This window comes from Anser cygnoides, chromosome 7, assembly GCF_040182565.1.
Source record: "Anser cygnoides isolate HZ-2024a breed goose chromosome 7, Taihu_goose_T2T_genome, whole genome shotgun sequence".
NCBI classification, from domain to species: Eukaryota; Metazoa; Chordata; class Aves; order Anseriformes; family Anatidae; genus Anser; species Anser cygnoides.
In genome coordinates this window covers 28,334,474-28,361,189 of record NC_089879.1, presented here as the reverse complement: position 1 = coordinate 28,361,189, position 26,716 = coordinate 28,334,474, and the positions used below count along the sequence as shown (strand labels likewise).

Here is a 26,716-nt window from a genome sequence, read left to right as displayed (position 1 = left end):
TTTCAATAAATTTTTAAATCAGTGAAACTGTGTTCTGAATCTTAAGCAGTCTCTGCAGAATCACAGCACACACTACAATTCTTTTACACAGTTCCTTCCATCAACTATTAAAAATGACCAAATGAACACTCAACACCACAAAAGGCTAATTTAAGACTCCTTTTTCAATAAAAACTCCTGCTGATGGATTGAAAAACAATCTTAAATGATTTTACAATTTACATACGATTCAACATTGACAATGTAGGTTAGTGTCTAACTATGAAAAGTATCACAGGTGGCAAAAAATTACTGACAAGAAAAGCAAGCAGGAAGGTTTGACAAAACACTGAAGTTTCAATGTATCAGTAAGTTTTGCCATTAACAGGTTTTGGTATGCATGAGGCATCATAAGTTCTAGGGACAATCAGGCCAGATTTGAGAAGCTTACTACAGTTTGAAGCAATATTTGAACGCTGCAAGCAGATGTTTCTGCAGCTTCATCCTTGTATTTGTTACACTTTCATGATCATCGGATTCTAAGGGGCTAGCATACTCAAAGAAAAAAATTCAATTTGCTTCATACAGCGTCTTTCTCTTCAGTTTGCACTGTAGATATTGAAAAGAGAAGCATGCATCTAGACTTTTTCCACATGCCCCATTATGCCTAGAAATAAATGCTATAATCTTTTCAACTAAGTAAATATTATGGTATAAACATCAAACTAGTAAAATAATGTCGTCGTCGTCCCCCCCCCCAAGTCATTTTAAAAAAATTAAATTCACTAAAAAGCAAGGTACAGCAACCCTATAAAAAGTTTAAAAGACTCCAAAGAAGAAACGCTGGCATTTGTAATTCAAAACAGCTTAATTGTTTACTGAAATTTGCTCTCCTTTTAGGTTGCTCTACAGAGACTTGGACAAGATGAAAAAGGATTATTTCAGGACCACTACAACTAGAACCAGCTGGGACTTTTTCATTTTGACTTCTCAGTGTACTCAGTAAATTCAAAAGGTGAGAGAAAAAAAGACCTGAGATGCATTACACAAGTTTATTCCTGAATTTATTATAAGCTATCTTATTATTACCATATTTAAAAAACAAAATATTGTAACATAGCAAAGTGACCCAACTGATCTATTGGTGTCTAATGTAAAACTGAAAAAAAGAGGACAATAAGGGATACGCTGACCACACTTTAGACGCACCTTTTCCAGTCAGATTTACACTTCTAAAGAGAAGTGCACTATGAAGTAAATGGTAGAACTAAAAGTATATGCAAGACCCAAGAAGGAAAAGCAGTAACCAAGCAGTGAGGTAAGCACTATGTGAACAGAGGACTCTTGTCCTCCTGCCCTGCCTTACTCCCCATAGTCAAGACCCGCACCCCAGATCCCATTATCCTTCCCACCCTCCCCAACTACCCCACAAAAATCACCAGGAAAGGAAAATGCCACTGCTTTAAATCAGTTTTGTAACTATAATATACTATGGAACCTCTAAAAGAGGCACAAGAGCAAAGGTAGCTGGATAGTGCCTACCCCTCCTTTCCCCACTGACCTTGATGACCTTGACAACAGTGGGAGTCACAGCCAACAACACTGCAAGTCAGAGAAGCGCTGCTCTTCCTGTGCTGTATGGTCTGCCAAAACATGGAGTGACATTTCCCCTCTTCTGTTTTTAAGATTAGAACTAGATGAACTCTTTAAAAGGCAGCCAGCTTGCCTGCCTTGAACTTATCTTGGTCAGTAGCATCCTTTTGCTTATGACCAATTGACGTTTGTTGGTATGCACTGAAAGTAGTCTATCAGTATCAAGTACATAGGTTCCTTAAATATAATTTCCAAAAAATAGCCATATTTAGCTGCAGTTTACAATGAGTTGTTGTAAACGCCATGCTTTGCTATCTGCTGATAAAAACACCCACTCCAGGGTTTAGGCAGAATCCATGCTGCCCTCTCAATCAGCTTCCACTACAGGGAATAGCTTGATGCCACATCCCACAGAAGCTCTTCCTGTCAAGGCTCTTGCAAAGGGTTAGCCTTTTGCTAACCTGACAGGGTTAGCCAACCTGACCCTGCCAGCTCTGCATTTAGTTTGACATCGGGGTCAGTTTTGCCACTAAGGATCTTCCTTAGAAATACATATGCATGCATATAGAAATGAGGAAGAAAAAAAGCCAGAGTGTTGAGCAACATCTTGATTTTGTTTTCAAGTTTCTATTGTAACCAACAACTGCAAAAAGGAAGCGTGAGCAAATATAAATGTCAGAAGGAATAACTGTACATCCCAGAGTAAACTATTTAATTGTAAAGACATTTTCATTTTGTAGAACTACAAATTTTCACATTATTCATAATTGAAAAGCCTAGAAGAAATAAAAAGGACACCATTCACTATTAAAGTACATACATCTTTGTAATGTAAAGAAAGGGAGAAGATATGGAGGAAACCACCTGTATCAGTAAGTCAGATCTTGGGTATAAAAGATGCCTGTGAAGTATGAGGTAAACTGAATATATGTAGTCATGGGCTCTTATTTTATAGCCAACTTCAGAGGAAAAAGCAACTAAGCATGCAGCTGGACTCATGAAACAGCACAGACAAATAGCATTGGTATTAAGTACGAAGGTCTGACTTAGAGAAACAAGGTGGAAACTTTTTTTTTTTTATTGAAACACTAGGGGGCATAGCAGTAGTCGTCTTCATCCTGCATAATCCAGGCTCTGGGATTGTTTTACATATTGTTGATGCAACAAAAATGGACTGTTTCTAGGGCTTGGGAACTTACTAAAGAAAATTTCAAATGTCTCTCCTGAAAGAATTTTTTGTGCTTCTCAACTGATCATAGTTAGCAAAACAATTTATTCCCCCCCCCAAAAAAAAACAGTAATTTGCCAGTACTACTATAATGCTAACAGGTTCAGCTTGCATCTGGTCAGGCTACCACTCATGTGGTTACTCAATCCAATGGGTACGTTTGAGAACAGAGTAAAAACAAAGGTTGAAACTCTTGACTTCAGCTATGCTCCTAAAGTCAACAAGAGAAGTTATGCTACTGTTTAAGTGTTACCCTGAACAGAGTCAGTCTTGGATTTAGTCTTGGATTTTCTCCTCAATTTCTTTTCAATAGCATTGCGAAAGAGAATGTTTCATTCTGTTATTCCATTTTCAAAAGTTCTGCTTCCAGACAAATCACCCCTACATGCCTTACTGCAAACACAACACTTCATTATTCTAGGGTTCCATCAATAGCCATGGATGACCAGGCATTGGTAGGTTTCATTTTCATTGAGATGTTGATCATCATATACCTTCATTGAAAAAGTTATTGAGTTACTAATTTTATTGCATTTCTAAATATGAGATACCATAACTAATTATTTATTAAACACTTCACAATTTTCATAATTTTAGAGTATTTCTCCTGTACCATATATCTAAAACATAGCTGGCTACTGAAATCTGCTTCAAGAACAAGACTGTGAAGACCATACTTAACCCAACTTTACTATGTCTGCTTTGATACCTTCTCCCAAATATTTTGCTCGTAATTGTTTACAAGATTACCGAAGTACTATCCTTGCAATCCCTTTTATCTTCCTGTTAAAATATCAGTAAAGTCATCAGTTTTGGATTAGCTAACGAAGCATATTTTGACTGAGCCATAACATCTTTGTTCTACCCATTAGCTGTCTGTTTTCTGTTACTTGAAACTATCACTGATTTACCCTCACCATACTTCCACTCTCTTTTTAAAGAAAGGCCCAAATTATTTTTGTGTTCCATAAATGCATTCTAAAATAACAGTACTCTTAATTTTCTCCTAGGGCTGTTCCTCTCCCTACATAAGGCACATTTTAGGTACCCGCTAGTCTGATAGAATGACTCCCCTAGCTATGAAAGAAAAACTACTATGTTTACTCGCCTACAAAACTTTTCTTTGCATTTTACCCTTCCAAAACTACTTCAGCTGATGTTCCTAATGACAGAATATCATTCTTTACCAGGTGGCAAGGAAATGCCAGGAAGTTGTGTGCAACTGGCGTGGAAAGGAAACTAATGAGAAGGGGTGCGGTGCACCATATGTAGTTCTGAAAGGAAGAGAGGTTGGTTACTTGCACTGTCTCTGGTACTCATCAGTTCATTAATTCATTTTAATGAGTGACACAAAAATTGTGTAATGAAAACATAGGAAGAGCATGAAATGTTCTCAACTAAAATTATCTGAAAAATTGAAATTTTGACAAAAAAATTTATATAAGAAACTACTTTGTAACAACTGTGGTGCATGGATGACTGGAACAGCTGAATCCCACTGTGGTTTAGGGTGGACTGCCATCCTCATATTTAGATTTTTGTATAATAAAAGGACAATTAAGTGAAGCCACTCTCTAGAATGTTTCCCTCCAACTCTATAGAGGGAGAATGGAACCAGCTACCAGAATTACGCAGCCCATCTTTGATAAGTTTTCTCTTTGAAAACCATTCAGACTGACACTGCTCTATTCACTAAGGCTTTCCCCTACAACTCCACCCTGGTGTTGTATTACAAATACTTTAATGATATTGCCTCCCAACCACACACAACAGTAATTAAGTAAATGAAGTTACAAGTCTGTTTAAAGGAGCAGGGAAGAGAGCTAAGTACCCCCCCCTGCACCACTTGCACAGCATTAGTCCCATCTGATTAGGGTTCCTGTGAATCCTACAGCACTTTGCCTGGGGCTTGCATATTCTGTGTTTACGTCCTCCTTCCCGTGCAGCTGAGATTTTGCCTGAAGATGATCATCTCCCATCAGGATAAACTTCATCCTCACTGCATATAGTGCATCTCATTTTGAAGTATTTTAGCAAATGTTATTTACTCTCATGGCCTGCAAGATCAGCATGTCCACACGCTCTTCATATGCGAACAAGCCCAGGCACACACCCAGCCAAAGGTAAGAAAGCAAGTAAAAAACTGGAAGCCAGCTGAAGGTGGTGAATATACTGTCCCTGCTCCTGACCAAGGAAATGCAACCCTTGACAGATCTTCCAAAAAATCCCACTTCACCACCACCCCTTTTCACAGGTTATCCCATTCCCTCTCCCACTAAGTGCGAGAGAATTACAAATTCACACAGCACTAGAGTCATTGAGACTAAACGTATCTTATCAATACTGTGAAACCTGTATATGCTCAGGATCTCTTCACAAACACTTACTTTCTCATTTAGAAACCAACCAACAGAAATAAGTGAGGCAACTTCAATTAAAAGCATCAACCACTCCTTGACTAAGAGGATGTCCCTAAAATTCCATTAGGGGAAGTTAGACAAATACCAGCTAGTAAAGCAAAATTGTTGGTGTTCTTTTTAGCTTCTGTTTTTCATATTATTTCATTAGGAAAAAAAGCCAAACGGTATTATTCCATGAATGACGTATGCTAAAAGGAGGAAAACAGCTTGCAGTGATTTGTTAATTTTGACATTGTGGTAAGCTTCCCTTAAACTAGGAGAGGCCAACACACACAAGACAGCAATATACAAGTTATATAACCATTACCTCCCAAAAAATGATTACCCACCCCAACAATAGTTGTAAACAAAACTATGAAACACTGGCGATCATCATGAAGCACTCCAATTCCCTATCATAAAATAGCTCCTTAAAGAAAAAAAAAAAGTATTCAAGTCAATCCTTGTTTACATTCACAAATTGCTAATGCGCTATAGAGAATTCTCAGCAGCCAAAATCTCTTGTAAGCACAAACCTGAAACAAGTCAGTGATGGTAACACTTTAAATTAAGTGTCTTAAGTATACTTAGCTATGCATTTAATTTAGATATAACAAAACAGTGCGTATTACATATCAAGAGAAATGCTAAAGAAAATGTCTCATTTGTAGTTTTCCCCCAGTTGAGCCAGCTCGTTTGTCTTCTTCAATGTAAAGGGAATAAGGCAGGGTTTGCCCTGAGCTTCTTTGGGAATGAAAGGATACCAAATCGTGCCTGTTTCAGTTTAACCTACTTTCAGTTGAGTGACCCAGCATCTGAGAGTGACGAAAGAATTCATTGCATTTTTTATTTGATCAGATAGCAAACATCATCATTTGAAATAAGGACCTAACATTTACGAGTTTAATGAAATGTTTTATATATCATTAAGAGTTAAAGCCTGAAGCTGTTTGGTAACTGGAAGGTTGAACAGTTCGGAGTAGCATACTACAGAGTTTTCAACAAACACTGAGTTTCCAAAATACTTTAAAAAAAAAAAAAAAAACAAAGATTAAAATTTAAGTTGCCTACTGTTGTAATCATCTCTTTTGATTGCTAAGATACATTGGTATACATTCACCAAGAATGTGATTGAGCTAGCTCCCTCTTGGCAGGGTGCTGGTTCTCTAGGCCCTGAAACTGCAGTGCTATCACTGCTGCTGTCTCTGCAGGCAGCCAGAAGTGAAGGAAGGCTGCAGGTTCTACCACCACCACCTCCACAAAGCGCAAGGGAGCTGAAGAGACTGAGGAACAAGCCCATGCCCCAGCAAGGGGAATGCAAGTACGCAGGCTCTTCTTTGGAAGTGAAAGGGGGATAACCCAGATGTATTTACTTTTCTCAATCTGTATTTGACAGACTGAAAGCATTTATTTTCAAGACATAAGCGTGGTAAGCATTTCAACACCTGCCACACCTACCTAGGTGCTGTTGTTAAGACCTAATGAATTCCATAGTCACATCATTCACAGACTTTGGCAAAAGGAAATCCTCCATGCTAAGAAGCAAGCTGAAATTTATGCAGTGGTTTAATACAAAGGCTGTTGCAGAAACATTTATATCACTTCCTGATGACTGCAGAACTGCAGTATGTAACTGAAGCTCATCCATTGTGTCTCCTGTAGCTCAAGCTCACTTTCTCTAACCCAATCTAACTCTAACTTAGTTGTACATAAAACAATTGACTGCAAAAGGAAAATCTGATCCGGACTGCAACTGTCCAGCTTCTGGAGGCGATGACCCTCTAAGTCCTCCAGCTGAGGCACCAGGCACTGACAGTGACCCACACACAAACCAGCCTGGAGCGCTGCCTGCTGCACTTGCACTACCACGCTGTACCCAGGAGGGGCCACCAAGGAACCAGACCCTGCGGGGGGGGGGGGGGGGGGGGGGGACGGGGGGGGACACTCAGTCCTTCAGGTGATGGTGTGATTGAAAACATACAAGCTCCATTCTGAAGAGTGAAACCCACTGTAAGGTATCTGGTTCAACTCAAGGAAAGTCTTGCGAGTATAGAAAATTCAACCCAGAAACAGATTGAACAGATTGGCCAGCAACTCGCTGTTGGAAGACGTGGTGACGGCCAAGATCATTCAAAGGAAGGAACAGCTCAGCAACCCAGTGAGGAAATGCTGAAAAAGAAATGGAAGAAAGAAGAGCAACCCAGGCTTCAGAAAGCAATGCTGGGAAGCACCTGGTCCTATAGCTAGGAACATGATCATTCAAGCAATGGGAAAAACCGTACAAGGGAAGCAAAATTTGGCTAACTGGTAAATCCTGTAACTAAAAAACCTACCAACAAGGGATAAATCTTAGCCACAGGGAAATAGACAGCTGCAAGAAGACACATGAATAAAATATTTTATTATTTACCCAAAGGATCAAAGCTCATAGACCAGGGGAAATGCACCCAATACTACTTCCAATACTACTTCAGGCACTGAGAGAACTGACCCATGTACAAACCTTCAGCGTAGTGAGTCATTAACACCCCTTCTCTGTGACGACAGCTTGATACTGGCTGATCTTTGCTTCACTTTTACTCACTTGAAGTCTTTTAGGAAAGTGCAGTAAACTCCTACAGTTTAAACCCATTTAAAGGAAACTGATTTGGGTTCTTTTAACATGGTTGTTTTCTCCATATTTAATTACTGTTGCAATTCACTATAAGATGAAGATGAGACAAAAATCAGCCAAAGCACTTCAGACAATTGCACTTTTCATACTTCCTACACCCATTCCTCAGAAGGGCAAAGACCATTCAACAGCTGAATTTTCTGGAAAAAGTTGAAAACTGTAGGATGACCTTATGTCATAGGATCCAAGAATTGCCCTCAAGTTTCATATTCTCCCAAACAACAGGGTTCCTCTGTAAAACAGCGGGCTTTAAAAAGAAAATCATGTGTTGTTCAGCATTTCAGCATGAGTTTTTTAATTTAACAGCAAATGGAATGACTGTCACTCAGGTTACAAGTTCTGTCACTTATCTACAGAGTGAATTATGTTAAAAATTCAATAACATAACACCTTGCTGTTTCATTTTATATAGAATGACAGTATCATCTACTTCCAATTTTTTTAAGCACATTATCAGACTTCAGTAGCATTAGTCAACAGCTCCTAGCCCCAGGTAAATGTCAACTAGAAAGTATTTTTTCCAGGGAAAATGAACATTTGAAATGATTCATTTCAAAACAATAAGATACTTGACTTGCTTTTATATGTATATAATTATTATTTTGTTCCAGTTTGATAGAAAGAAAGCTAAGACAATATTACCATGTACCAAAGTGATTTTCCAATCCAAGTGACGTGAATCAGTATATTTTAATTTTCTGGGGCAATTCAGGAAGTTGCAGATGGCAAGAAAATGTAAATGCATTTATTTCAGAGGAACAGAATTTCAAAGTCTTAAGTGGTTTTGTTTTGGTTGTTTGGTTTTAAAGCAATTGAGAATAGTCATAATTATTGAAAATTATTTTCTGTACTATTTTGGGGCTTCACTATTTGGACATGCAAATGAGGAGTATCTTCCAGAAGTTTTGTGGGCTTTTTGTTCTTTTTTTTTTCCTTTAATATATTTACTGAAAATGTGGGGTTAAGAATCTACTGATAAAACAGACACTACAATCTGAACAAGTAGATATTTGCAAGCAAGGCCAAAACAAATCTGTTTATCATGTCATTGAATTCAGTTCTCAGCACAGGATCTGTTGACATGTTAAGGTTTATGAACACCACCATACAGTCAAATTTAAGTCTGAGAACCATTTCTCCTCCACACAAACCCAAAGATAACAACATGGCAAATAAGTTTTATGCTAAGATGAGAGATGGTTTCCTTCTAGAACTTTTTTGCATTTTATTTCATAAATTTAAGTAGATTTTAATTTCTCAGCTTTTGAGGAACAACAAATTTAGAAATCAATTTACACTCGAATAAATAAGTTTATTTTTATGAATAAATTAAAAGCCACGAGAAAAATGTAGCAACATCTACCACAAACATTTTCTTTACCATTAGCAGTAAATACTTCTCCACTGGGAGTAAACAGCAGTGAATGTTCTCTCCCAACAACCATAATGTGTATAAGAACTGAACACAGATAAACCATGGTTTGTCAAAGCAACCAATCAAATCAGTAAATCGAGTTGTAAAAGCAACAGCTCAAAAAAAGCCAGTGATTTGATATTACCACATATCTCAGAAACAAAACACCGTTTCTCATCACCATGACCTCACAGGTGCTGAGTTGCCATTACCAGAAGCCCCACTATAATTCATACACAGATTAATCATTCGATCATATAAAGATGAAATACGAAGACTTAAAGCCCCTAAATATTGTCCTCAGTAGTGAGGTCTGTAATGTTATTTTAGTCAAGGTAGGCTTTGCCTGTAAAGGATCTCACCCGGTTCCCATAAAAGACGGTGAGAACTTGTCTCCCATACCACTACTTACACTACATTTTTACTACAGTGGGGAAATGTCTCACCATACCCAAGAGAACTTCTGACCTCTCAGCCTCTATCCCACCAAAATGCCCCCTAAAGTTTCACATCCCAGTAACGACACTGCTGACCAGATTTTCAGCCGTCTGATAATGGAAGACCCCCCCACCAAAGACAGACACTAATTCTGCCAAGTCAAACTTTGGAGATACAACAGAGCAAAGAACCCCTGGCAGAAATTACAAGTGTGTTCCCATTGTAGTGAGCCCTCCCAGTGTAGTGCGCCCAGGCTACTGTCTCAAGAAAAGTGGATTGAGTTAAATATCCTCTATTAGTCCAAAATCATAATGTTGGCAGCTATAAACCTTGTGATGCCAAGCAGAGATTTTCAATCTGCTGCATTAGCAGCTCATTCCTCTCTGTATGGCATATTTACATTTTATATAAAACAGCGGAACACAACGTTGAAAGTGATACTACAGTTAACAACTAACTAATAAGGCAGTGAAGTGGATTGGTACACAGAATACTCTAGAATCACGTTAAGAGCTCAGCATGAGCTCTCACCTGTGTACATTCAAGAAAACTTACGCATTTCTGTTTGGAATTTCCATGGCTGATTTGTGCCTTACACGTGTCATGAGATGCATTGTTAACATCCATTGTGCAGTTTCAACATCTTGGAGGGAGCAGCAAAAGAGAAGAACAAAAGATCCCCCACAACAAAAATAGTATTTCCGGTAAAGCTTCTGGTATGAGAGTTCAGTGAGAAATTTCCCACTAAGAACCAACTGGTGGCTGGCAGATAACTAAAAGTAAATGGAAGAGGATAATACACTACAGGAGTTTTGAGGTGGTCTGATTTGTTTCTTGTTCCTACAATTCTGATTACCTTTCAGAGTTTCAAAGGACCACCAGCATTTTCATGGATAATTGCATTCTGGTAGTTTGAAACAAGAGAAGAATACTTATCTTTTGTTTAAAAAAAATATATCAAAACATCTTAAATCTCTAGTGACAACTGAGTTCAATGCTCTTCTACCACTGACAATCCAAAATATACTGAAAAGTGATGACACAAACATACAGGATAAAGCTACTCCATAATGCCCAGGGATTCAACCTGACAGCTCCAAAACACTGACTTGGTAAGAGCATGGCTGAAAATTGCAAGACAACTGAATGTCAAGTACAGGAGGCACAGGCTGCTGCTAGAAAGGAACCCCAAAGGGTGGAATAAAGATAAAACTAGTTAGGCTTCCTTTTCCATCAGAACTAATCCTGTTCGGTGTAACCTCAGCAATAAATATTGATGTGGTACCTTCATCTTCTGAAATCTGTATCCCCCCTTAATATTGCACGGCTAAAGGCAGTATGTTCTGCTTTCATCTGAATTGTCCATCCTTCAAAATAAATCTCCGCACCACCACCTGATTTTTCTTCATCCTCTCAGACTAGCTTGAAATTTTTAACGCATTTGCAGAAAGGCTTTTGCCAGCCTGTTCTAAACGCACAGTATTTGTATGCCTTTGTGTTCATCAGGTTAAGGGTTATTTTTGTGGTGTACCTACTGGTGATAAAACTGCAAATTCAGAGCACATTTCTGACTGTGATTTTGCTATAGCAGACCATGAGCTTTCCATTGCTATCCCCCAGGCTCTTTCAGCATCTTTTTTTTCCTGCTTTTCTGCTCAGAAAAAGCCTAAGAACAGGAAAACCAAGAGTTGATGATGGGGGAACAGGATATAAATGAGTACCTCAGCAGCTGAAGAAGGAAGACTTGCCACCTCTCAGCTCTGAAGGTAAGACAGAAGGTAAAGGAAAGGCTAAATGTGGAGACAACACAGCTACCAGGAAAGCAACTATCTAAAGAGCAGAGGGAGAAGACCATGGAATTACCCATTTCAGGATACACACTTCTAAGAAGAGACTTGACTCACTGGAATCACAGACTCGGTTAAGTTTTCACCAGTCTCAGGGGTTTATGGCCAATGAACATCATTTGTTTATCAAATTTTTCTTGGAGAACATTTCTGACTTAACAAAGTGCTTCTTTGTTGGCCATCCAGAGATTCATCTTCTGAATCAAAATAACAAACTACTTCTCCAATGAATTGTGAAAAGCAGGGAAAATTTCTGCCAGGACCAGAAGAAATGGCTGCTCTTTGTTGAAAAGAAAAGCAAAGCAGTTCCCTTTCCATTGGGAATATTCTGGCACAAGCCTGTGTTTAACAGTGACATTATAAGCAGCTTTGATGTGCAGTAGTCACGAGGGACACACCTAAGCCTGATACAGCATAGCCCAGCAACAGTCAATTCCAACAGCATTAAGAAAATCAAACAGCAGTGAAACACACCTTCCATAGGTTTAGAAAGCTCTAGCCACATCCCCATTGAAATGTAATTGCTTGCCATCACACACCAGTGTTTGCTACAGTTCATGCAGTAAAGGTTCAATGCACAGAAGGGCGGGCTTTAACATCACCTCAGAAGGCATCAACTAAAGCGTTATGCCATTGGCCTTCAGTGCTCACAGCAGTAACTCATGAATGTAAACATGTCTGACAGTTTTTCTCTCCCTTGAAAGCAGTGACATTGTACCAGTCAGCAGAGGAAGAATTTGGACAGGACATCTGTAGCCTCCTTCCCACAGGTGGAATACCACCTTTACAAGGTGAAGATACAGGTGAACTGTCACCAGCCACTGCTAGAACAATGAGACTCCCAACTTGGCATCATCCTAAATCACCTGGGCTGTTCTCTCTCGTTGGCTATTTGGTTGCTCCTCTGGAAGACATAGATCTATATGCAAGATAAGTGATAAAATTTGCTATGTACTATAAAACCACAGCTAGATTGTTAAATACCATAAAAATACTGTGTGTAACATAGTAAAAATATTAACATGTTCCAAGCTTAAAACCCATCCCAGAATTTACTTCTACACCTCTTCTATCCCTGAGGCAATGTATCATGCCTGACGGAAACATTTGATATGTCAGGAAGGTATCCTAATTTACCATTAAAAGTGTTTTAAAATTGTATTTTTTCCCCTGCTTCCTCTCCAGAGCTGCTCTTTACTTTTCTGGCAGGATAGAGAGGCCAATCTGATTTAATTTGCATTTTTGACAATCTATTAAGTCCCTCACCAAGGAAATGGATTAAGTGTGAGGCTGTCACACACTTCCAAATGATAGGAAGGCAAACACACTCAGAAAATAAAGGGTGGGAGTCTCAATATATTATCTACAACAATAATACACCTTACAGATGCCTTTTTTGACAGTAATTGAGGTAATTCACATTATAAATTAATATACTCAGTTAATATTTAAAATAAGTAAAAAAAATGAAGAAGTCAGCTTCCTAGGTTTAATAATCTGGCTCTTGAGTGTAAACACATGAAAATGACCCGTTTCAAAATGGAAGGAAGAAAATTAAATGGATATCAGGAAAGCAAAAACTGCAACACAGAAGGCAATAATCTATCAAATGCATCCAAGTACAGTTTCAGGCAAAAAAGACAAGCCATAACATAAATTGTCTCCATTGAAACTGGAATTTTAATCCAGAGTTTAGTTTAGCCACAAAATTTCTAAGCCCAAAAATATATAAAACCAATTGCAGTGACATACAATTAAATAATGTGTCTTTTTAAAAAACTTCTTGTAAAACTTGATTTTCTTAGTGATGTCCCTAATATTCATTTCCAAGAACACATGTTGATTATCAGTCTTTCATTTAGATACCTGTTTACTTGTTAATCCTGGGTTTGGAATACACTAGGAAATCTACAGCCACATTGAAATTCTATGACTAACATATTTAAACACTGGGGTATTTAAATAATGTAAAAATAACTGAGTTTTGGTGGTATACTAATTCTAGCAGAGAACACACCCATCAGCATCTAGCATAAACAAAACCATCCCGATTCTACCATCATCCTTCTTCTATTATCCAAAGCCACTCCACACCCAGAAGCAAACTGCTTAGAACACAAAATGACTGGAGGAAAAAAAAAGCATTATGGAAGATTGTCTGTACAGGGAGTTACCTTTTTTCCTTTCTTTTTCCTGTGAGCTGGTTTAGCATTTTTCTCCTTTGCTTCCTCACTCATTTTTCAGCAGGTAAATATACAGGGGAAGGGGAATAGAAGAGATCACTGCTTGTATTCCAACATGCAAAGCCACTGCAAATATTCACAGCTGTGAAACCAAAGTCCATCTGCTGACGTTTCTCAGACAAGTAACAGAATAACTGCTGTTTAAAGCTAGTCTCTGCTCCTCCTGCACTGACTTGAATTGCTCATAGCCTTGCTGTTTTCTTCTGTGAGAAACTGGGTGTTCTCACATCAAGCAGTCTGTGATTCTTCTAAAGAGAAGAGAAAACATTTTCCTCTTTCATTCTTAACTAGTCTTCACTCCTGAGATAAGATCTTGACAATGCTTCCTAGCTTGGTCATCCTCGGTGCTTCCAGTCTCTTAAATGGGGTTGATGAGCCACACAGAAATTAGCTGCAGACGGCTGACAAGTCTGAGAAGCGTTCACCAGCGGATGATTTGCCGTTGCTTGCAGACGCAGAAAGCGAGCCTGAATCGCTCTGATTGCCGGTCGTGTACAATACCGACATGTGTTGAATGCATCAGGGCATACCAGAAAAGGAAGCCTCCGAGAGTGATAAAAGATCAGGTTACTGGATCTTAAAGCCACTCCCAGGCAGATTCAAACAATAAAAGGCACAACACACTGCTGAAGAAATTGCTAGATGAGACGTTGACGTTTCCAGCAGCTCCATATACCCATCCAAAGGACCTGCAAATTACCACTCTGAACGCACAGTTTAAAATATTAATTATTCATCTCATAAAAGCAGCAGCAATATTTCAGCAAAACACGTATTTGCAACTATCCCTGCCTGTGAGAGCTTGCTCCTCCCTTGTATGCCTGTTCCTATGACAGAATTTGTAATCTCTCCACTAATGCAGCGCTCTTTCACAGAAGTGTTACGTGCCTCATATGTGTGCATGACTGGCAGGTTTCAGATCATGTTTCCACATGCTGCTGACCTACTCCACTGAACAGTTTGGCTACTTCCCTACAAGTCTCATGGAAAAAAAAAAAAATCAAGAGAGGTCAGAGACTTCATAATAATTCTCTCCAGTCTGTGCCCATTAAGCCATGTAACACACAACCTATGCATTACCAACAGCCATGACAGCAGTCATTCACAAGATGTCTCATCTATGTCATTACCACACTTAAAATTGTGTACTTCTCTATACATACATGGACAGATTCCTATGTTGACATTCCCCCTTAGGAGCTCCCCTCCCACCGAGGAAGCTGAGAGGGGAGCTGGGAAGGGGGGGGAAAATACAGAACAGGTATCAGACGTCACGCAATAGCCCCATCCACTGCTCTCATACCACTGAGTTAACAGTACTCTAATCTGCCCATTGCTGAGAACTCTGGTCACATCATAGGTACCCAGTAACAATGAAGTTTTTGTTCATTTATTTTTACCAATTCACACGATTGGTCTGATGGGCTTTGGGATCAACATCAGAATCCTCTTTCTCCCATCTTCACACCTCCCCACCTTTCACTCCCATTTCTGTAGCATTTTACTCATGACAACCAACAAACATGCCACAGACAAAAAAAGAAAAAAAAAAGAAAAAAAAGATTTAATACATGCTGTTTGCCTCAAAGCTTGTATCATTCTCTACAAATAATTTCAGTGAGCAACCACAACAGCACCATCACATGGAGGCTGTTTTGTGTGTGTGTTGCCAAGCAAGTCCTCATGCCTGCTGTCTGAATGTACTGGAAACAGGCCTGCACCACCTGAACCTGGGGCTCCAAACTAGGGACAGTTCCCCACATGAGCCCTGTAAGGTTGATGTTTTGAGGAACTGTACCTCATACGATGCAAAGTTTAAACAAACACGATCAAGAGACCACTGATAACTGATAAAATTTACTTTGAATCTTAATTCATGAGCATAAAATAGAATTTATACTTAAGCAGTATTTTTGTACAAAACGCAAACAAGATTGATGATAAACAAAACCAGAAGTTTGATTTTCCCAGGCAGTTGGATTTTAATGGCTGTCTCAGAGAAAGAAAAAGAACCCCAGCCTTTCCCAATTTCGCCTTTTTTTTTTTTTTTAATGTTATCTTGTAAACTGAAGTGCTCTCTGCTGGATAACAGTGGGTAAAACAATGCTTAAACACTCAGAATACCACTCTATCCTAATCACATGAAAAACAAACTTATTTTCTTCGACTGTTTTTACCCTGCATGCATACCTCTGGGCAACGCTTAATATTTTCTGAAATAAATCTGAATAGGTAGAGATCAAGTGCAATATAAGTGTGTTTTCCAAAACTAAGCTGAAGATCTGCTACATTGAAATGACTAGTTAAAAGAAAGCATCTGTAATTTGTGGCATGCTTAGTTAATTATATGCCTGTAAAGTCATTTTTTAAATGAAAAGGTCATAAAATAAAGCCATGCTTCTGCATAAATAGAAATAAAGTCCTCTTTCCACAGCAACCTGTTAGCTCTCAAGAAGTTGACACATGAAAACTATTCACTGTGCTCAAGTATACAGGCTGAGGAATGTCACGGGTTCCTGCTGAACTTTGGTTATTTAGCTGTGTAGCTTTTGGTACGGTCCATGAGATGAAGATGTTTATTAGGTTTTAGGATTCTTCTGCCCTGCTGCTAACTTCCAGGGCACTTAATTATTTCTGAAATGGCAATACTCTCACAGGCTACCTATTACATAATCCCTTTTATTTTTCCTTTCCTCTCATTTTCTTTTGTTTTCACAAACATGAATAATCTCCCCAACATAGGTATATTTAGAACAAGAAGGAAAAACCCAGATGAAGAAATATGGATTTTATAGTCACAAGACACTCAGAGAAAGATCTCACATCTCTTCCCTCATATTGTTCAGTTAACCATAGCAACCCTGCTGAAATTTTATCGCATCTATCTTCTGCCATTTGAAGGAATCATTCACATGTCAACATTAAACTCTTATGCGTTGTTTCATTTCCTCCTTACCTTAAAAGAATTGCCAAGTTTTTACTCCAGGTTAAGTCAATATGACAGCAGGAGAAGCTAAATATTAGATTAGGAAAGGGTTTCAAAAAAAAAAAAAATCTTCAAATCATGCTTTGATTTGAAGTCCACAAAAATACTTTCTGGTAGTAAAACTATCTAGTGACTGCTGACATTTGTCCATCCATAAAATTATACTACAGAAATTATTCAAATTAATCTTCCATCCCCAGGCTTTCAGCATATTCTGAGCATATCTGCATATTTAAACACCTAAGGTAATAGAAATGAAGTGAGAAAAAAAATCAAATAGGATTGCCTGAAAAAATAAAGACTTTAGCATCCAATTCCAGGAAAAGTCTCCTGTACATATTAAATTGCTGCTGGTACAAAATACCTGAGTAAAAACAAAATAAAAACAAGAAAAACACTGATTTCTGAAACAGAGCAGAAATCAAGGAAGATTTAAAGAGTCAGAAGTGAGCTCCAATTCAAAAAAAGACTGCAATACACATGCGGAATTATATTAAGTATTTTAAAGAAACACAGCCATTCAGAAAGAACCTACACTTAAACATACAGCAACGCTGCTATGACCAAAGAAACAGTCTAATAAATGACAAATCACAATTACTATCTACTGTCTATATGGTCCTTAAGTAATGCTCACAAAAGTTACTTCTTTCTGGAAACGCATCTGTATGTTCAGGTATATTCTGATAAGCTACAGCAAAGGAACAAGTTAACACTTTGCAATTGCATAGCTATTTGAAAAAGGAAATTAATACTACCATACTTTAAAACTCTTCAGATTACTGATGAGAACACTGCTCCCTCTAACCTACTGCTTAATTACAGTAGAGTCTAGAAGTGAACTTTCACAACCTCGTTGATACATATCTACTAGGACAGTTCTATTTTTAAATCAAAATAACTCACATAAGAGGACAACAGGATAGGCCAAGTTCTGTCTATCAGTACACTTCTATTTATAAATTAGAGTGACTTGCATGCAAGAACCAAGGGGGTACGCAACTTGTTATTGGTGACCTGTTTTGTAACTGTGTGCAAGGGGTTTTAAAAAAAACAGCTATGACAGAGTTGCTTGATTTACCAAACATCCAAATAGCTGAACAACTTCACAGTCCAACTAAAGGACTACTAGTTTGTAGAAAGCAGGACAGAGGAAAAAAGCCAGCTTACTTTTTATCTGGGTAGAAGTCTGCAAAAATAATTTAACAGAAACTTACAGCACTCAATGTTTACTGTCAAATCACTTTACAGATTGACTGCCTAGTACTTTCTCTTACATCTCAAGCAATGTTCTTTATCACAATAAGACAAAATTGAAGGTTAAATCCAGTATTAGTTAGATAGGTATGGAGTATGCACTGAGACTGGAAGGCAAATGAACTCTAATCCAGTTTCTTACAAAAGAAAAGAAAAAAAAATACAATTATGAGTCATATCCCCTTTTATGTATATTTTCACAACTGTGAAAAAAGCATTTTGAAAATACATTAAAGGCTAAAAGAAGGTTTTGAGGTCAATATGAATTCATTTTCAAATTCCATTAGTTGATTTTCATCTGTTTAAAAAGACACAATTTAAGTACTACCATTACTGACTTTGTTAACTTTTATTCTGATGAAAACACACAGCCTATGTGCTAATCTGCTCGTTTGCAAAGGTGCCTGTATGTAGAGATTCATTGTCTCATATAAAGAGAAAAAACAAACCCAATAAAAGCTACTTGCTTGATGATAAACTATAGAATGGTGGTCACCACTTCATAACCAAACCTGGTTCCTGGCATGGTTCAATATAAACTCAACTAACAAACTGAACAGTTTTCTGGCCTAAAAATTCCATGTTGTAGGCTGGCATTGACCCACACAGTCTCCCTCCTCCTTTTAACAGGAAGCGTAGCAATCATTCAGACCTGAAACAACAGCATTCTAGGAGAGAAGCAGAAGTGAAGTAAAGACACAGGGAGGAAAAGTCTTCTGATAAATTCTCAAAGTACAGGAGAGTTTGCAGCTCCCTATGAGAAAAGAAGTTATTGCAACTCCCTGAGGAGTGCAAATACTTATATCAAAAAAAAGTAGTCTGACCTGAGGTAAACTAACTGAAAATAAAACAGAAACGAAGACATGGCAAGCCAGGTTTTAACTCAGGTTAAGTAGTTAAAATTAATTTGTGTATTGAAGGGCTGAACATGAGATACTCACATGAATCAAACCCAAGCTGTCTTGTCTTCACAGTTACTTTAACATATGTTAGCTAACTGAAGTTAAGAGCCTTGAGGACAAACATATCCCTTGAGGATGGAACTGAAGGGAGTCTGGGAGTGAAGCCCAGAGTAACTGGGAAGTTACTCTGTGGGAGAGAGAAAGCTAAGAGATTAAATTGCTTCCCTTGCTCCCTTGAGAGAGGAATTCGCTTGCTTTAAAACAACCCTCAGCAAATGAGGTTTGCAAGAATTTCAGTTCACTAACAAGAGAATACAAAACCAAAAATTAAGTATGTAACAGAGTCATACACAAAAATGTGTTAGGTAGTGCAAATTAGTTCTCTACCGGCTGTGTTTGAAAACAGTTACAGAAAGAACATACCTTATATCCAAGCTCTATAAATTCTTATTCACATGCTAATAGATTCTTAGGGCAGATTCTGATTTTGATTTTACTCTTTGAATTTTGCAAGACTATGAATATATTTTATAGGGGGTTCTTTGAAGGTTCAACCTATAAAACAGACAGTTCTACTGAGTTAAGATGGCAGGTTTTGTACAGATGAGAGAGAACAAGAACAGCCCATTTCAAACTGATTTGCCCCCACAAGCATGGGGGCAAAAAGCCCCAACCTACAAACAGTACTTCCAATCACATATTTCAGTGATACTTTATGTCAGAAACCATGGCAAGATTTGGAAGTTGCCAGCTCAGCGTGTATGAGGAGCTTCCCAGCACGCAGCATCTTACCACGTTTACATGTAGAAAAGAAGAGGAAACAAACCAGCTGAGAGGCTGCCTCTCCTGAAGTCGGTTTTGACCATGCTGTGTAGCAGTGCTGTGGTCAGGCAAGATGCAGGTCACCTTCCCATGTTGCTTTCCCCTCAGTGAGCCATCAGGCTGGCTGTCCCTTCTCCCATCGTTACAGGGGGTCACCAGTTTGGTCATCAGGCAACAGTGTCCCAGAACAGCACATCTTTGTGGTTGGTGTATATCAAGTCCAAGCTAATATCAACCCAGTTAAGACAAGTATGTGAGACAATGGAAGGCAATAAATGAAGGGTAGCTATGTGTAAGTGCACGTGCAGCCTTTTGTTCCTCAAAATCATGCTTATTTTGACAGTAACAGAAAAAAAGAACAGCAGCAGCTTCACAAGCCAGAAAAATGGCATAAGCCTTCATTACAGATGATTCACAATCCTACAATTCAATGAACTAGTAAGTACTGAACAACCTGAATTTAGCATTGATTTAAAAGGCCTCAGTCTGCAAGATTTTATTTTATTATTATTTTTTTTAATCCAGACTCATCTAATTTTACTGATAATATCACAGCAGCAGCAAGCTGAGCAGTTCTCTTTTAAACAATAGAAAAGAAGTTATAACATTGAAGAAGCTCTGCTTTGGGACCACATTTGGAGCATAACGTGGGAACGTTATGCTAGTAGGAATATCTAGTCTTTTCTCTCCCTAATTAGGGAGAAAAATGCAAGTCATGACATTTCCATTAGGTAACAATTTCTTCACTTCTTTTTTTTATTTTAAAACCTATTATATATACCCACTGTGGAAAAAAAAAAAAAAACCACCTTAAAACTGCTGGAAAAGTGGTAGCAGTAACTGAAAAATGTGTAACATTCAAACTAGAAGTTTCCACTGGGGAATGTAAGAACAAAACATTTTTAGTCTCATTTATGCCTGACAATGCTTGAAGTGTATGCAGAAGGTGATATTTGGGTTTTCAAGAAGCTTTCATTCACCTGTTCCCAAAGGGAGGTCTTAGAAGACTTAAAAATCTCTCCTGCTAGAAGACTTACAATGACCCATGCGAGTCTGGCCCAGAAAGAAATAACAAGTGTGAAGAACCAAGACCAAAGCAGGAATGAAGGCTAGAAAGATGAACTCAAGTCTCAGCTGAGGCAAATCCACATTAAAAAAAAAGATCAGAAACAAGTAAGATTTGACATTCTCTGTTTTAATTCCAAATCATACCTGAAACAGAGAAACATCAAAACATTATCCTGAAGACTTCCTTCAGAGCATCTGATAAGTTGTTCCAGAAGTGTTCCAAACACGTTTAGATAAACTTGTTTGGATATCTGAAATACATGCATATAAATCTATATCTGAAATTTCTGAGAAGATAGATGTTGCCCTTGCCTATTTGTTTTTTCTTTTCCCCTCCCCCCCCCCCCCCAAAGCAAAAAGACTTTAACTGTCATCTGCCCAAGAGCTTTTTAAAGAAAACAGCCCGAAAAGTGTGCAATATCTTTCTCCTGCTTCATGTTTTAGGAAATTAGAGAGAAGTTGAAACAAAGTCATTTTCATGGTAAACACAACTTTTGTTGTTGTTGTTTTTGAAAACCTCCAACAAGAAAAGCAGCTTTTTTTTTTTGACCAGCTATAACACATACAAAATAGGTGAAATGATGGCCATAATTATTTCAGAGAGGCAAATAAGCCACATCTTTTTCACATTCAAGGCCATATGCTAGCCATGATTAGATTTCTCTCATTAGAAGATATGTGGATGGGAATAAATTCAGAGATAATGGAGCGGCTGGGGAGACAAGACCAGAGCGAGTGCACAAGAGGTCAAATAAATGCATTAAACTCAATTATTCAGGAATATCAAAAAAGAAATAAAATAATTATGACAGTCCCTATCACTGTGCCCATAATTTCAAGTGTCCCAGAGATTCTGAGCATCAAATGAGCAACAAGTGTGTGTGCACGTGGGGGGGGAGGAAGGCGATATGTTGTTTGAAGTGTCACGTATGTAACGATAGTTTGGAATTTCATCTTGTTCCCAACATGGCAATATGTACTGCATCTACCAGAAAGGAAGAATTTTCTTTACAAGACCAGCACACACATAATCAGGATTGCTTTTAAGCTGCCCTGGGTTAGCGTCTATCAATTTAAAATGTCCATTTCCACTTGCAATTATCAAAGTAATTTACATACAGTTCAAAAATAAAAACTCTTACCCATAAAGGTCTGTCAAATATTCTCTTAAACAGAGTTGAATCAAAATTAACAATTTTTTCATACAATCTGTCGATCTATAACACCATTTAATATAGAGATTTATATCTAAAACACAAAGGTTTAAAACAAACTTGTAAATTATAATTTTTGTCTTTTACCTTTTATTTTCTTATGTCCAACAATCTTTTCAAACCTAGAACTACATGAAACATTCTCAAGTCAAAAACATACAAATGTTTCATGTAAACAAAAAAGCTGCAAAACCATGTACTAGCACCAGCTAAAAATGCCTTTCCTTTAAGCTCATTCGAAGGAGAAACAGCCCCCAGAAATAAGTGAAGTACATGAATGTATTCTAGTTCAGTTTCTGCAATCACAAATCTAATCCGTCATGCAGAATATGGATTTTAATTTTAGCCAAAGGCCAATCTGAGTTTGAGTTGTTAGTAGTTTAGAAGAGCTTCAAAAGAAAGGAAGATCTTCAACTTCTCAAAATGATCAGATAAAGCTTTATAATTCATACAATTAATTCATCAATGCTTACATTATATATAAAGCACAACTGGATATAATAGGAGGTATCCATAGGATCAAAGTTTCAGCTTTGTCCAGGTTGAAGGCTTCAAAACTTCTCCCTCCTATTCTACATGCTTCAGGATTAGCTTTATTGAAATCTGCGAGGAAAAGCTAAACAAAGGGAGAGAACCAAGAAAATGCCTCCTAGATAGTTAACTAAAAATTCAAGAAACCCGAAAGATTGTTTTACCTATGCAAGCTATACTCAAAAAAAAAAAAATGTCCTTTAACATGGGTGTTCTCCTATTTCATATTCCAGACCCTGTAATTCATTACTAGTTTTAACTGTAATTATACCCCACTGAAAAGAACCATTGTGGAGAGAGTATTTTTCTCACCCTCCGATCCTAATTTTTAATTGGAGATATAATAGATCAACTCCCCAAATCAAGTATGTTTTACCCATAATGGGAATTGGTAAGTGATCTTATGGTCTTTATCCTAACACACTAGCTTTTTCATTTTGATTTCTCTCAAGTGGGAGATGAGGAGTGAGAGGGCAGCTGAGTGTATGGAAGTATTCAACAGTTGAAGGCAAAGAAGTCCTTGAAGTCAGTAAAAAATGACTACCACCACAATGTTTTCTTCATCCCAAACATATTTTTCTATTCCTCTCAGCAGCTGGAAGGTAACTGGGAGGAAGAAGCCATTTAAACAACTAAATTGTGAGATGTTCTTTGTCATGATGGTATATAAAGCTTACATATGTGAACTGAAACATAACGTGCACTTAAGGCCTAGAGTTCCACACCTGTGCATTTTTTTTTTATTATTTTTTTTTAATGGTACCACAGAAACACTCATTCTAAGCAAAGCAGCAGCAGAAAGGGAAAATAACTGTCTTTCTGTAAGCATGCAGCCTGGTTCATGAGGCACAAAGAAGAATTTGTAGTGATTCACATCTTGCAAACGTTGCAGCTATGACATGACAAGTCACACAACTGAAAGGACTCCGGATGTGACAGTTTTACCAAGCTGTTGGAAAGGAGAAGAATCTGCACTGCACTTTTAATGTACAACCTGCCCTCTTCCAGAAATGTTCATCTCACCACCAAGGGGTGAAGAGATGCTATAGGCAGTCCCTTCTGGTCACTGCTTCCTGCTTAAAAGCACTGTTTGCTTTTTCAACCACCACTGTTAGTTTTATTCAACCGAACATATTCTTTTCTTTAGTGCTCTTTAAACTGTATTTTACTTCTTTGTGCAAAACGTTTACTCAAATACTCTTCAGTGCTCACCAGTTATCCAAGGAATATGTATGTCAAGCCCTCTTAAGAATTTTCTGTACTGCCAGTCCTAAAGTCAAACAAAAGCACTCTTCCAGAGAGAACTTTGCTGCATTCAGCAATGTTGCATGCATTCTTCAGTGTATTTCTTCACCACATTTGTTTAATTGCACACCATTGCAGCCAGCTTTTTTTTTTTTTAAAAAAAAAAAAAAACCTTCCTTTGAGGTGGCCTTTAATGCCCCTAGTCAAGCTCACTTTGTTCTTTTCGTTGTTGTTCTTTTGGTGTTTTGTTTTCCAGACATCATTCTTGAGCTTGTAGTCAGTTACTCCTGTATTTCCGTCTCCCATCTGCAGTCCCAATCATTGTACTAGTCTAAAAGACTACTGTAGGAAAAGACACTTCCAAGGTACAGGAGAATTAGAAGTCTAAACCCGTTAATATGACAGCAGATATCAGAGGTCTGCTAAAGAAGTATAGAACAAACAGCCCCTAGCTGATAGATAACATAAGAAAACTGACTGGAGAGGTCAGCAAGAAGCTGAAGGGCTCTCTCCTGCTCACTGTCTCAGAATCCTTAGCTTTCCTCACCTCCAAGGGCTTCCCACCATCTCATTCCCATTTGGAGAGCTGCTAGCATAAGCTTCGTTGCCTGCACTTCTGTAGCCATACCAGAGAGGATTCATATGTGAAATACTCTGAAAGGACCTGCTCCTCTGGTCTCCAAACGGCAGTGTTCCATCACATTTACTGCCATTTTCCATGGTAGGTAAAAGTCACAAGGTTGTCTAGAGCAACCATGTGTATAATTTGCAGCTTTCTAGTCAAAACTGAATAAACAGTAATTCACAGGTACAAGTCCTCCATATGATAGCATAAAGAAAAATACTAGCATTGTTTTCAAGACCAACATATAACTGTTTGTTATATTTTTTCAGCACCAACATAGACTGAGTTCCCAAAAAACAGTTAAACTGAATTTTTCAGGGCTGCCATCTTTTCCATTTAAATTCATGTGCAGTTCATATGCACACTTTCCCCTACAATTACAAATGCCCTCTTTTTTTTTTTTTTTGAGTAATTAGCTTCACAAATTAAAAATACATTTAGTTAACTTTCAGGTGTAATTTCCTCAAATACAATACTGCTCTTCTAAAAATCTAAATATAGAAAATTAGCAGAAAGTTTTCAAGCTCAAAATTGGTGAATTATTATAGCCATGAAAATATCTTAGAAATGATCCTTCCACCCAGACTGCAATAGAGCATAAAAACTGACTTATAGATAACATTTTCACTATAATAATGACAAATTGAGTAAGTTCCTAAATTCATTTCCCTATTTTTCCTCATCTGTTCACTTTTTTGAGCTGCATTATCATTAACCTGAAAATTCTCAAGAGAAGTATGCCCTCAATAATAGCTTTGATCTCACCAAAAACAAGTAGAGGTATCAAAAAAAAATAGCTAAAAGGTTATGTTTAAATACATGCTTTTTGTTCTAAGTAGGAGAAACACCTGCAACAAAAACCTGACTGAAAGCTCTGACTGTGACCTTAAGACAATTTGTTTTAGTATTACTTTTCACTTAACTCACTACTCACTAGTTAAGCCCTCAAAATAATTCCAGGGGATCACTGCAAGAAAAATAACCCCACATTCTTGATATTTTTATGTGCCACACAAACTAGCATTCTTGCTCAAAGATTATCTAGATTATCTTTCTAGTTCAGCAGTCATGCCCTCTAACGTTTTCTCAGGACAAATCCTTGCACATCAGCCTCATGCCATCTCCACATTATTTATATGGCAATACTTGCAGCATCTTCTTGCTGAAGAAAAAGGACCACAAGAGTATTCAACAGAAATGGCAATACTTGTTCGGATAACAGGAGGCATTAGCAGGAACAGCTTTCCATATGCTGCTTTAATAAAGTTCACACCTCGCTATCTGCATATGGCCTTGTTCTTCAGACTAAGTTTCAGCTTCTATTTATACAATTCTGATAGCCAGAAAAGCAGTTTAAGTTTCATTAATTAACATGACATGCAAGCCATAACGACCGTTAGCTAGAAATGTTGTACTTACGACCTTTTTCAAAGAATTCGTGGCTGACCAAGTGAACTGATTAACACCATTTGAGTATTAAACTCCAGGGTACGTCCTAAATGCTTCACAGAGACATCATTATCAATATGTTTTTAGAAAAACATAAAACACCAAAGTACATACAGCATACATAGCATTTTTTTATGCACTGAAATAGCTCCAATTTATGTAACAATTCATTTTCAAGTTGCAAAAATTAGCTAGCAAACAATTTTAAGTTGTGAATATTTTTCATAATTTAAAGATGAAGAGCAGTATTCACTTTGACAGCTTATATACTGATTCATTCGACCATGCCAAACATGGATAGAGGAATTACTCTGAAAGTAAAATTTCATTCATTTTATTACACTTATCCAATTCCATTATATGCACAAGGAGTTAGAATTGCCATCTAATTTCTCTTCTGTGGCATAGTACACGTGCTATTCTTTTCAAAAGCAGTTTAAAAGTAACTTTGCTATTTGTCAGTTTTTTCATTTGAGGTTCCTCCATTTCACTCCCCTTACCTATAATTTTCCCTTTAAATGAGTTATTCCCCGCTCTCTCCTCCACTGTTTAATCTAATGCTTCCTCATTTGGGTGCAATGTTCTGTCTCAGCAAAACTGAAGCTTCATACCAGCCAGCAAATTTTGAATAGACTCCTCCATTCTCACCTGCCTCTTCTATGTGCCTTCTGTATACAAATCAGCTCCCTCCACATGCCACGTTGGTTGTAGATCTGACTTTGCGTTCTGCACACATACCAGCCTCTGGGATCAGCGCTCATGAGAGTTCTGTGATGTTCATCCATTTTACCATGAGACACTT

General features: G+C 37.8%; 1 protein-coding gene and 1 long non-coding RNA gene across 15 annotated transcripts in view; one reads left to right on the top strand and one right to left on the bottom strand.

The window, feature by feature from the left end:
* The window catches only part of ANK3 (ankyrin 3), a 365,999-nt gene that overhangs the window by 289,615 nt on the left and 49,668 nt on the right, over positions 1–26,716 (bottom strand). Inside the window, exon 1 of one of the 8 annotated variants that reach the window (XM_067000750.1) lies at positions 13,747–14,519. The exons of the other annotated variants lie outside the window; for them this stretch is intronic. Within the exon in view, the coding sequence (XP_066856851.1) occupies positions 13,747–13,809 (63 nt within the window). The 5' untranslated portion in view covers positions 13,810–14,519. Of the gene's footprint in view, positions 1–13,746; positions 14,520–26,716 lie in introns of those variants that run through there. 8 annotated transcript variants of the gene reach the window in all.
* LOC106031525 (uncharacterized) overlaps positions 1–26,716 on the top strand; it is a 56,544-nt gene that overhangs the window by 28,551 nt on the left and 1,277 nt on the right. For all 7 annotated transcript variants that reach the window (XR_010832920.1, XR_010832914.1, XR_010832916.1 and 4 more), the window contains 2 exons: positions 880–994; positions 3,991–4,089. This is a non-coding gene — a long non-coding RNA (uncharacterized lncRNA). The remainder of the gene's footprint in view (positions 1–879; positions 995–3,990; positions 4,090–26,716) is intronic.